Below are 12,311 nucleotides of genomic sequence, written 5' to 3' on the forward strand. Positions count from 1 at the left end.
TACTAGAATATGGAATAGCAATTGAGTTTTGAGGATTCTTTTAGGTTGTGTGATGCAATTTCCCTATGGTGTAATGCCTAGGAACCCTTAGGTGTGATACTTAAGTTTCTACAATCTTTCTACACTTCTTTACCATTTAATTTCAGATTCCTAGTCCACAAACCTTCTTATAGGATTCAATCTCTTCTTGTGTTGCATTACACTTCTTATCTAATAAGCATTTTAGTTTTTTCATGAAAAGATAGGGAAAAAACATTCAAACCTTAACTATGGATTAGCACTTTAAATGAACTTAGTCGAGCTTAATTAACAAACATAAAGATATGATCATAGTTACTTTTACCAAGGTGTCATAACTTCCATCAAGATTCTTGACAACTTCTCATTTCATAGGTGTGAAACCAATGGAAATAAACCAGGTGAGTAAGAGCCTTTGATGATTTAAAGCTAATAGGTTTTTAGAAAAGTATTGCTAGGATATGTCATCATATAACTAAGACTAGCAAAGGAGAAAATATTTACTATGAAACATAAAACCCAGTATAAACTCATATAACTGAAAATGCAAGTGGGCCTATTTCCAAATGGTCACTTGAAGATGTATGAAGTCTCAGAAAAAAATAATAATAATAAACAATAAAAAACAATAAAAGAATTAGAATTAGAGCTGAGGTCGCAAATGGATATGTTCACCCCATTTGAATAATATTTTATTTGACAACTGATAAGATGAAATATAGAACCAAATATTTCCAAGTTATTCATTGGGAATCAAATTAAGATCTACCTCATTTAAAGAAGAATCATCAGATGAGGAATCACATTCATCATCACGTCTCCTTTTGCTAGGTAGGGCATCTAAAAGCTCTGATAATTGAAATATGTATTATTAACTTGATACCAACTCTTTGACATGCAATAGTATTCCATATACACAGCAAAGCTAACACACCTCTATTACCCTTCACAAGTTTAGGATCCTTCTTTTCCTTTGAAATCCCAAAAACATCAAAGCAGAGATCACGCATAGAAGTTGAAACCTATTTTAAGCAGGTGAAAAAAGCAGATATACAATACAACTGAAAGAGAAAAATATATATATACAAAATTGATATTTAATGGGTGACATATCGCTTACAAGTAGAAAACTCAGTTTCAGATGTGCCAGATAACTCTATCAACCTCATCTTGTCAACCTTCAGCTGCAAAATAAAGAAAAAAGAAAAAAAAATATCTTGTAAACGAATATGCGGAAGAAAAAAAAACAAGAAAATAAAGGAGCATACATTGTGTTACCTTATGCCTTTTAGCACACAAATAGAAGGCAACTGCTGTAAATACTGGGCGATTAAAATTAGTGGCTGCTCGACGGGAAGGTGGGACTGCTGCCAGAAACCGCTCCTTGTAGCTACAGAATAACAGTATAGAAGCAGATTGAGTAGCTAGCTTTCCGTTACAAGCTTCCTACTAATAACCATATGAACAAATAGATTGTGAAAATAAAAATATCAAAGTAAACTTTTACAAGTCTCTTTGATACCATTCTTAAAACAAGTGAACAAATTCAAGTTAGAGGATCTATATAGATAGTTCATGCAAAACAGTGGTCTCTTTCAACCTGTTGAGAGTATACTTTGTCTCCTTAGTACAATCCCAACATCAGAGTGTTTGAACGTTTAAATGAACAAAATATCTAATGTTTCACGTTTGAGTCTTGGAACTAACCGAATTTAAATTCATTTTCAAGCTAATCTAATGATTCCACACTCAACAGGCAAAGAGTAAAAAAGTTTCAAAGAAGACAGAAACTTTAAGCAAAGATAACAAAGAAAAGTTTCAAGAAAATAAAAAAAATAAATGTTAAGAATTTGCGAGAAATCAATTGAGAAAGTTACTTAGAATGATTCTATTTGTTCCTTTAACAAAGTTGGAGAGAATGCAGAAAGAATTCAGATCTTACAGAGACAAACCCTTCTGTACAAATGGAATGAGCCTAACACAACCAAACTGAATAGCAAGCTGCCGAACATCCAAACTTGGCCTAAAAGAAAACGCACGTGAATATCTGAGCGATTTGCAAAAGGATAATGAATCTAATGAGTATAAAAATTGAAAGAAACCCACTTGATGTCAATTCCATTCTGCATCGCATTAAGCGATCTCATGTAAGCCCTTTCAGACATCCCACTCATCTTTATTGCACTTTGCCGATCAAATACCATGTCCAACCTACAATTTCCGATCAAGAAGGATCATGTTTTGGTACGTACAAAGATAACAGAGGGTGAATTGAACAAACAGATGGGGAGGCCATGTAGATACCTCGATGCCGCGAGCTCCAAACAGATGATAGCCTTAGTGACCTCGCCCTGTGCGGAAAACAACAGCCTATTAGATATAATGGAGATGGAGTAAGGGAAGAGAGGAGATCATACGAGGCCGATGACGGAGGAATGAAACTGGACGTCGGAGAGGCGGCGAAGTTCATCAGCCTTGCGGATCCATGATACAAACAATTGCACAATATAAAAAACGTGCACACACTTTTTTTAAAAAAAAATAGGACTTCAGATATAAAAAAAATATATTTTTGAATGTTATTTTTCCATCTCTAATAAAAATTTAAGATAGAAAAATTTTCGTGTGAAAACCCCATTGCTGATGGAATTTTTTCTGTTTAATTTTTTAAAAGATTTTTTGAAAATTCTAATTTTGTCTCCTATTTCTTTTATAATTTGTATTTATAATTTTATCTTAATTTCATTTTAAATTTCATTTTAATTTTTTTAAATATTATATTTTATTAAAATAAAATATATTAGTTATTCCGTAATAAATTTAAAATAGATTTTAATTTTATTTTAAAAATCCGTCTCTAAAATCATGTTATATAATAATAAAAAACGTGCACACACTTTTTATTTTTATTTTTTTTAACAAGAGGACTTCAAATATAAAAAATATATATTTCTGAAAATTATTTTTCCATCTCTAATGAAAGTTTAAGATGAAAATTTTCATTTCAAAAATTCATTTGTGAAAACCCCCATTGTTGATGGAAATTTTTCTGTTTAAATTTTTTTTAAATAGACAGATCCAGGCATAAGAACAGTATTATAAACAGTATGATGTAATGATCTAGGAAAGGATAAAATCATCCAAATAAAAGCAATCTCTTAGAATAACCAACATTTATCGAATAAACTTGACGTAAAGTACTACAAAGTGCATCTAAAACATGTCCAACACTACCTTGCAGAGTTGATGCATGTGGTTCTATATAGTTTAGGTTAGGCATGGGTAATTTAATTAAAAATCAACCAAACACCAGTGCTAAGTGGGATTAAAGCAGGTTTAGGATTATACATGAATCCATGAATCCAAAGAATCTCAAAAGATTACAGAATCAAATAGAGTACAACAATTGATAATGAAAGACAACATTTATTGCAACGAAGTTTCGTGAATTGTTAGCTCTCTGAGGAAATTTAATTAGGCAGCAATTCATCATGATAATGAAAGACATCATTTATTGCAGTACTAGTGCACCCACAGATTCAACCCGTGTTGTTCATATTAGTCTTAATCTACCCATACCATATAATTTCATGTGGGGAACCAAACAAAAAAAGTTAATAGAATGATCTGGAAAAGATAGTATAATCAATTGCTAAGTTACGAGAAGAAAATTTATTCCACAGCAATAAATCAAACATTGATTAAATGATTAATCACAAGTGTGGTTACATGAAAGAATTAATCAAGAAAAAAATATAAGAAATAAATTAGAGATAGTAAAATAAATGAGCATTGCAAGTAAAATTAAATAAATGTATTGAAATATTGATTACATGTTGATACTCTTCAGTGGAAGAAAAAATTAGCAGAAATGAAACTAATCTAATGATAATGATGATAACAGAAATAACAATTAACCTTTATCTCAAGAGGTTGTGTTCAACACGGAAGGCAAAGAATTAGGTATAGGAACTGAATTAACCTAAAAGTTGCTTCAATCAAAATCAAATTTAGCTGTAACAGTTCCACATAATGGTGAATATGCAAAATGAGTATCTCCAATCTGATGTTCTTGTCTACTCTAGATTAATAGCTTTAGGCCAGATATCATGAGTAACCACAGACTCATGATCTCAGGACAATCATAAAAAGAAAATCTAGCAGAGCAATAACCATTGCTAGCTTTAATCTTAAAGAACGCAAGGGATAAATAATTACACACATCTCATGTGATCATACATGATAGAAGAATTGAACGTGTAATAATGGGAGTAATAATACTTTTATTGCAAATGAGAAGGCAAAAAAAAAAAAAGTAATAGTACTAAAGCGCTTATGACGTCTCGAGAAAACTGTAGTGAAGATTAACCAATTGTACAAGTGCAACAGTTTGAAGGGCAAGTTCTTAGATGGATACAGCAGTCGCACCACGTTTTGTACGTCAAAATGCTTCATCAACTTAACTTATTACACCACTCATCAAACAAATATGCGGGCTTACTATTCATGTAGCTTAATATGGCATTGAAGAAGGGAAGATGCAATTGTTGACTATTCATTACATCCCAAACTTTGACAAAGCTGACTGAAACAATGCAAAGAAGGCTTCGGATGCACTGGCATCGTCTGCCTTGACTTTCACCTGTGCTTTTGCTGATGAGGTGTTGATGATACACTCCACCAGGAAGAACGATGCTGATCCGTCATCCTTTTGAGCAAAGAGGAAGAACTTGAAGCTTGGGGGTTGACCGCCAGAGGCGATGCAATGGATAGAGTTGGCTTGCATGTGACGGATGAGGGCCTGAGGTGTGGTTAGGCTTCCAACTCCTTGAGGACTAATAGGAATTTCCTGCATAGCATAACAAAATTAGTCATCAGCAAGTGATCGAGATCTTATATTAGTCCCAACTATTTGGAATTAAATACTATCAAATCAAATTGTCCTAAGGATTTTGAAGAAAGTGTTCTCAATGGATTTTGACCGAAACCTATTGATGGGCCTAAGGGACTTGGACATTTAAAAAGATGACATGTAATGGAAGAGATGAGTGTACGGTATTTATGATGTCCATGCTTGGTTTTGACATTCCATAAAGTTAACTTTGATATGTCATGTGTATGTGTCAATTGCCTTATCTCTGGGTACATATAAACTCCTGGGCACTTTAGAAACCTGTATCACTTGGAATGAGTTCGATCATAGTACTCTAGGTCCATCAATGATTTTTTATCGAAACTCATTGATAAACTTAGGGTATTTGCATTTTTGAAATTTTGCTATGAAATTTTGTCAATCTTAAATGGCTAAGTCCATCAATGGATTTTGACATGTAATGGACGAGATGAGTGTGGATAGATATGGTCTACATACTTGGTCCTGAGCCTCATAAACGAAGTTATGATTTCGTGTAACTTGACACAGAACCAATAGGGTGTTTAATTTAAATTATTAGCACTACAATAGAAAGTTCAACACCAGAGTAGTGTTGGAATTTACAAAGTTCAAAACCACAATAGTGCTAGAATATAATGCTCGACACCACTTTGTTACGGTTTAGAACTACTATACATCTTCCAGGTTTTGAAATTTCAACACTAAGTTGTAAAAAACACTACTAATAAGTTGGAGAAACTTGAACCTCTAAGTATATATATTTTTCCCGTTTGCTAACTATATAATATCTTATATAAGAAAACTAATCATTTATAATCAGATGATTGTATTTACAACGTCAACTTTACAAAAACCTTAACTACATAGAAATGGACAACAACAAAAAAACCCTACAACAATCTTTTCTATTGTAATTGATATAAATAAACAAATAAATCAGAAACATACATGAGAAAATTTTAAAGAGAATCAATGAAAAAACGTCGAATGAGCTGTTATGTTGAAACATTGATAATTCTTCTTTGGAGAACACCTAGTCTTCAAAGTTTAAGCGGCGCTAAAGTTTTAGATCACTTTTTAGGTTTTATTCGTTTACTCTTCCCGTCAGTATTTTTACTCTGTTGAAATCCGACCAGAATGTCTATTTTATGATGGTACAAGTTGCGTATAAAATAAGAAGAGGTAAGATAAGCACGAGGCTCAACATTACTTCATGCATCCGAACCAACAACACAATTTTATAAATAAAATATGGCTTGGATGTATTGAGAAACCGCAATGAAGTAATCTATTGAGATAGGGGTAAATTTGGAATCAAGTATGTTTTTTGGGAAAAATAAAACTTCGATGTGCCTTTTGAACATTCTCAAATTTGAAGTGCATCTTTTGAGAATTTGTCAAATGGTAAGTGAGTCAACCTTAGGTAAGCCAACCAAGTGAAGTTAATTCTATTGGACTTTGTGTTCCAAGTTACTGGACCCAAATTTTAGCTTTTTGTTCAAGTCTCCAATAGTTAGAAAATAGTTAGATCAATTAAAGATATTTGTTTTGTCTAACTAAGCATTTGTTTGTGAATTGTGTTAGCTCAAAATTCATTTAAATAGGTTTTTTTTGGCAGATCTTTTAACACTAAAACTTGTAAGAAAACATATCTAATATTTCTTCAAAGCAACACCAAAAGGTTTTAAAAGCTAAAACAAGATCTCTCCTTGAACTTGAAAGTCCCTTAAGTAATACTTCTCCCTTAGGAGTAAAATTTTTATAATTTTGAATGAGTTTTTGAGATTTTGATTGATTTTAGAAGACTTCTGAAGGCGTTTATTGCATTACCTTAATTGCTCACAAGGCCTCTAACAAGAACAAATATCTATTTCAAGGGTTTACCCATCTAAAAGCAGATTTAGATGAAAGGTTTTTTTTTTACACTAGAAAGTATTTGAGAACACATCATTCACATTGGTACAAACCTACCCCCACTATCTCATTCATAGAGCTGTATTATACTTTACAGAGCTGCACACTATGCATAGCAATAAAAACTGCAACTTGAATATAGATAAACAAACAGTTTGTTGAAACATAGAAAGCTAGAAACCAATATATATCTTTATAAAATAAAAACCAACCTCTATTGAATAAAGTGATTGTTCTGATGCAGCTTCAAAAGCTTTGATCAAAAAGATATGATAGAATCTTCTCGCTGTTAATCATCCAAGATGTGACAAACGATTCTTAGATTACATGGCTTCTAATGAGACAGAGGTTGGTGATTTTGCAGTGAAATCGAGCCTTGCTTGCTTCTTTGGCTTGAGGGAAGCTTCAAAAACAAAAATTAAAATTAAAAACATAGAGATGATGAGCAAGGCCTATACTGATGAGCTGCCTTATAATTTAGCAAACTACGAATTATAGTACATAGTTTAAATAGTACTATACCTGGCTTCTGTTCCTTGTTAGAGGAAATCACTGAAATCTTCCATTTTTCGTAAGCTTCTTTCTCCATCGTCTTGTGCCTCTTGTAGCTTGACAGCTGCAGGTAGGTCACAGAGGCTAGCTAGTTATGCCACCAAATCATCTTTCCTAACTTTTTCACAAATAACATAATTTTCCTTTGTTTTTTAGCAATCATACTAAAGAAGGGCATACTATAGCTCTTAACCAGATTGTCACCCTCAATCATTGTATCAAGTAAAAAAACTACAGGGCCTTGATAAAACAAATTGTGTGCACTTGGATAAAAATACTTAAAGACTTTTCTATCCCTATTGCTATCAGGAATTGTCAAGATGAATCAAAACTCAATATAAGCTTAAGTGGTTCGCTGCATGGATAATAATACCACATCATTAAGATTTTACAAGCATTTTTCGAGTCTTTTATGATTTTTATGAGTCCATCTACTAGTATAAACATTTATGTTGTATTACTAGAATATGGAATAGCAATTGAGTTTTGAGGATTCTTTTAGGTTGTGTGATGCAATTTCCCTATGGTGTAATGCCTAGGAACCCTTAGGTGTGATACTTAAGTTTCTACAATCTTTCTACACTTCTTTACCATTTAATTTCAGATTCCTAGTCCACAAACCTTCTTATAGGATTCAATCTCTTCTTGTGTTGCATTACACTTCTTATCTAATAAGCATTTTAGTTTTTTCATGAAAAGATAGGGAAAAAACATTCAAACCTTAACTATGGATTAGCACTTTAAATGAACTTAGTCGAGCTTAATTAACAAACATAAAGATATGATCATAGTTACTTTTACCAAGGTGTCATAACTTCCATCAAGATTCTTGACAACTTCTCATTTCATAGGTGTGAAACCAATGGAAATAAACCAGGTGAGTAAGAGCCTTTGATGATTTAAAGCTAATAGGTTTTTAGAAAAGTATTGCTAGGATATGTCATCATATAACTAAGACTAGCAGAGGAGAAAATATTTACTATGAAACATAAAACCCAGTATAAACTCATATAACTGAAAATGCAAGTGGGCCTATTTCCAAATGGTCACTTGAAGATGTATGAAGTCTCAAAAAAATAATAATAATAAACAATAAAAAATGCCAGAGTCAACTTAGTAAAAAGAATTAGAATTAGAGCTGAGGTCGCAAATGGATATGTTCACCCCATTTGAATGATAATATTTTTTGCAATTTAGAAACAACTGATAAGATGAAATATAGAACCAAATATTTCCAAGTTATTCATTTTATTTGGGAATCAAATTAAGATCTACCTCATTTAAAGAAGAATCATCAGAAGAGGAATCACTTTCATCATCACGTCTCCTTTTGTTAGGTAGGGCATCTGAAAGCTCTGATAATTGAAATATGTATTATTAACTTGATACCAACTCTTTGACATGCAATAGTATTCCATATACACAGCAAAGCTAACAGACCTCTATTACCCTTCACAAGTTTAGGATCCTTCTTTTCCTTTGAAATCCCAAAAACATCAAAGCAGAGATCACGCATAGAAGTTGAAACCTATAACAGGTGAAAAAAAGCAGATATACAATACAACTGAAAGAGAAAAAAAATATACAAAATTGATATTTAATGGATGACATCTCGCTTACAGTAGAAAACTCAGTTTCAGATGTGCCAGATAACTCTATCAACCTCATCTTGTCAACCTTCAGCTGCAAAATAAAGAAAAAAGAAAAAAAAATATCTTGTAAACGAATATGCAGAAGAAAAAAACAAGAAAATAAAGGAGCATACATTGTGTTACCTTATGCCTTTTAGCACACAAATAGAAGGCAACTGCTGTAAATACTGGGCGATTAAAATTAGTGGCTGCTCGACGGGAAGGTGGGACTGCTGCCAGAAACCGCTCCTTGTAGCTACAGAATAACAGTATAGAAGCAGATTGAGTAACTAGCTTTCCATTACAAGCTTCCTACTAATAACCATATGAACAAATAGATTGTGAAAATAAAAATATCTAACTAATCTTTTACAAGTCTCTTTGATACCATTCTTAAAACAAGTGAACAAATTCAAGTTAGAAGATCTATATAGAATAGTTCATGCAAAACAGTGGTCTCTTTCAACCTGTTGAGAGTATACTTGTCTCCTTAGTACAATCCCAACATCAGAGTGTTTGAGCGTTTAAATGAACAAAATATCTAATGTTTCATGTTTGAGTCTTGGGACTAACCGAATTTAAATTCATTTTCAAGCTAATCTAATGATTCCACACTCAACAGGCAAAGAGTAAAAAAGTTTCAAAGAAGACAGAAACTCAAGATTAAGCAAAGATAACAAAGAAAAGTTTCAAGAAAATAAAAAAAATAAATGTTAAGAATTTGTGAGAAATCAATTGAGAAAGTTACTTAGAATGATTCTATTTGTTCCTATAACAAAGTTGGAGAGAATGCAGAAAGAATTCAGATCTTACAGAGACAAACCCTTCTGTACAAATGGAATGAGCCTAACACAACCAAACTGAATAGCAAGCTGCCGAACATCCAAACTTGGCCTAAAAGAAAACGCACGTGAATATCTGAGCGATTTGCAAAAGGATAATGAATCTAATGAGTATAAAAATTGAAAGAAACCCACTTGATGTCAATTCCATTCTGCATGGCATTAAGCGATCTCATGTAAGCCCTTTCAGACATCCCACTCATCTTTATTGCACTTTGCCGATCAAATACCATGTCCAACCTACAATTTCCGATCAAGAAGGATCATGTTTTGGTACGTACAAAGATAACAGAGGGTGAATTGAACAAACAGATGGGGAGGCCATGTAGATACCTCGATGCCGCGAGCTCCAAACAGATGATAGCCTTGGTGACCTCGCCCTGTGCGGAAAACAACAACCTATTAGATATAAAGGAGATGGAGTAAGGGAAGAGGGGAGATCATACGACGCCGATGACGGAGGAATGAAACTGGACGTCGGAGAGGCGGCGAAGCTCATCAGCCTTGCGGATCAAGTGCTTGGAGCTTGGGAGGCCAAGCCTGGAAGCGATAGCGGCGAAGTCCATGGCGACGCGAGTGGAGAAGAAGTGAGAGATGGGAATGGCATTTGAGGCGAGGAGCCATTAAATTAATAGGATGTGCAAAATTTCAGTTAAAGCGATGAACTGATCTAATTTAAAAATTCTGTTGGATTATTTTAAAATTTTAATTATTTTTTAAAAAAAGTCAATTAATTTGATTTGATTTTAAAATTTTTTATTTGATTAAATTAAATAAATCAAATTAATTAAAATAAAAAAATAATTTATAAATTCTTAAATAAATAAATTTATAAATTCTTAACTAATTGATAAATTTTTTATAATATTTAACTAATCAATTATTTTGGTTAATTCAGATCAGAAATCAAATTAATAAATCTTTTATCGGTTCGTTTTATTTAATTTTTATTTAAAAATTTGATTAATTTGATTAGTTTAAAAAAATTTAATTCTATTCAATTTTGATTAATTTAATTTGATTCAATTCGATTTTAATTAAATACTCATCCTTACATGATACACACAATATAAAAAAACGTGCGCATACTTTTTATTTTTATTTTTTAAAAAATAGAATTTCAGATATAAAAATATATATATTTTTGAAAGTTATTTTTTCATCTCTAATAAAATTTTAAGATAAAAAAATTGTCTCAAAAATTCATTTGTGAAAACCCCATTGCATGGAAAATTTTCTGTTTAATTTTTTTAATAGATTTTTTGAAAAATCTATTTTTGTCTCGTATTTTTTTTATAATTTGTATTTATTTGTATTTTTAATTTTTAAATAATTATATTTTATTAAAATAAAATATATTAGTTATTCCATAAGAAATTTAAAATAGATTTAATTCTGTTTTAAAAATCCGTCTTTAAAATCACGTTTTCGTCAATGATATAATAAAAAACGTGCACACACTTTTTATTTTTTTTTAAAAAAAATAGGACTTCATATATAAAAAATATATTTCTGAAAATTATTTTTCCATCTAATGAAAGTTTCTGATGAAAATTTTCGTTTCAAAAATTCATTTGTAAAAACCCCAATGGAAATTTTTCTGTTTAAATTTTTTAAAAATAGATTTTTTGAAAAATCTAATTTTATCTCATAATTCTTTATAATTAATATTTATTTTTATTTATAATTTCATCCTAAATTCATTTTAAATTTCACTTTAAATTTCTTTTTAAATATTATATTTTATTAAAATAAAATATATTAATTATTTCATAATAAATTTTAATTCTGTCTTTAAAATCCATCAATAAAATAAAAAAAAAAAGAACTTTATTGCGCAGAGGTAGAACAATTGATCATGAAAGACGACATTTATTGCAACGAACTTTCGTGAATTGTTAGCTCTCTGAGGAAATTTAATTAGGCAGCAATTCATCATGATAATGAAAGACATCATTTATTGCAGTACTAGTGCACCCACAGATTCAACCCGTGTTGTTCATATTAGTCTTAATCTACGCATACCATATAATTTCATGTGGGGAACCAAACAAAAAAAGTTAATAGAATGATCTGGAAAAGATAGTATAATCAATTGCTAAGTTATGAGAAGAAAATTTATTCCACAGCAATAAATCAAACATTGATTAAATGATTAATCACAAGTGTGGTTACATGAAAGAATTAATCAAGAAAAAAATATAAGAAATAAATTAGAGATAGTAAAATATATGAGCATTGAAAGTAAAATTAAATAAATGTATTGAAATATTGATTACATGTTGATACTCTTCAGTGGAAGAAAAAATCAGCAGAAATGAAACTAATCTAATGATAATGATGATAACAGAAATTAACAATTAACCTTTATCCAAGAGGTTGTGTTCAACACGGAAGGCAAAGAATTAGGTATAGGAACTGAATTAACCTAAAAGTTGCTTCACTCAAAATCAAATTTAG

The 12,311-nt window shown here is 31.3% G+C and overlaps 2 protein-coding genes across 2 annotated transcripts; both read right to left on the reverse strand.

The window, feature by feature from the left end:
* Positions 1-787: 787 nt before the first annotated feature.
* LOC141818249 (origin of replication complex subunit 6-like) lies at positions 788-3,084 on the reverse strand (the record flags this gene model as incomplete). The annotated part of the gene is made up of 9 exons (XM_074705777.1): positions 788-867; positions 953-1,040; positions 1,128-1,202; positions 1,297-1,408; positions 1,961-2,041; positions 2,125-2,229; positions 2,323-2,369; positions 2,436-2,505; positions 3,041-3,084. Coding segments are annotated over 9 exons (702 nt in total), but the record flags the coding sequence as incomplete, so codon positions are not given.
* Positions 3,085-4,323: 1,239 nt separating this feature from the next.
* LOC141818248 (origin of replication complex subunit 6-like) lies at positions 4,324-10,417 on the reverse strand. Its single transcript, XM_074705776.1, has 11 exons — positions 10,298-10,417; positions 10,185-10,231; positions 9,987-10,091; positions 9,823-9,903; positions 9,154-9,265; positions 8,999-9,061; positions 8,819-8,906; positions 8,662-8,733; positions 7,349-7,435; positions 7,039-7,229; positions 4,324-4,867 (listed from the first exon to the last, which is right to left on the reverse strand). The coding sequence occupies exons 1-10, from the start codon at positions 10,415-10,417 to the stop codon at positions 7,150-7,152; spliced, it is 855 nt and encodes a 284-aa protein (XP_074561877.1). The 3' UTR covers positions 4,324-4,867; positions 7,039-7,149.
* Between the last annotated feature and the right edge of the window lie 1,894 nt (positions 10,418-12,311).

This window comes from Curcuma longa, unplaced genomic scaffold (genome assembly GCF_044706935.1).
Source record: "Curcuma longa cultivar G26 ecotype Majalengka, Jawa Barat unplaced genomic scaffold, ITB_CL_G26_1.1 contig_23945, whole genome shotgun sequence".
In the NCBI taxonomy this organism is placed as follows: Eukaryota; Viridiplantae; Streptophyta; class Magnoliopsida; order Zingiberales; family Zingiberaceae; genus Curcuma; species Curcuma longa.

Excerpts from the sequence above, each read along its gene's own strand:
- LOC141818248 (XM_074705776.1), bottom strand. The coding sequence starts at position 10,417 with ATGGACTTCGCCGCTATCGCTTCCAGGCTTGGCCTCCCAAGCTCCAAG. Across the intron at positions 10,092-10,184 it reads TTGGAGCTCGCGGCATCGAG|GTTGGACATGGTATTTGATC; the intron begins GTATCTACATGG and ends CGGAAATTGTAG. Across the intron at positions 8,907-8,998 it reads CTGAAACTGAGTTTTCTACT|GTTTCAACTTCTATGCGTGA; the intron begins GTAAGCGAGATG and ends CACCTGTTATAG.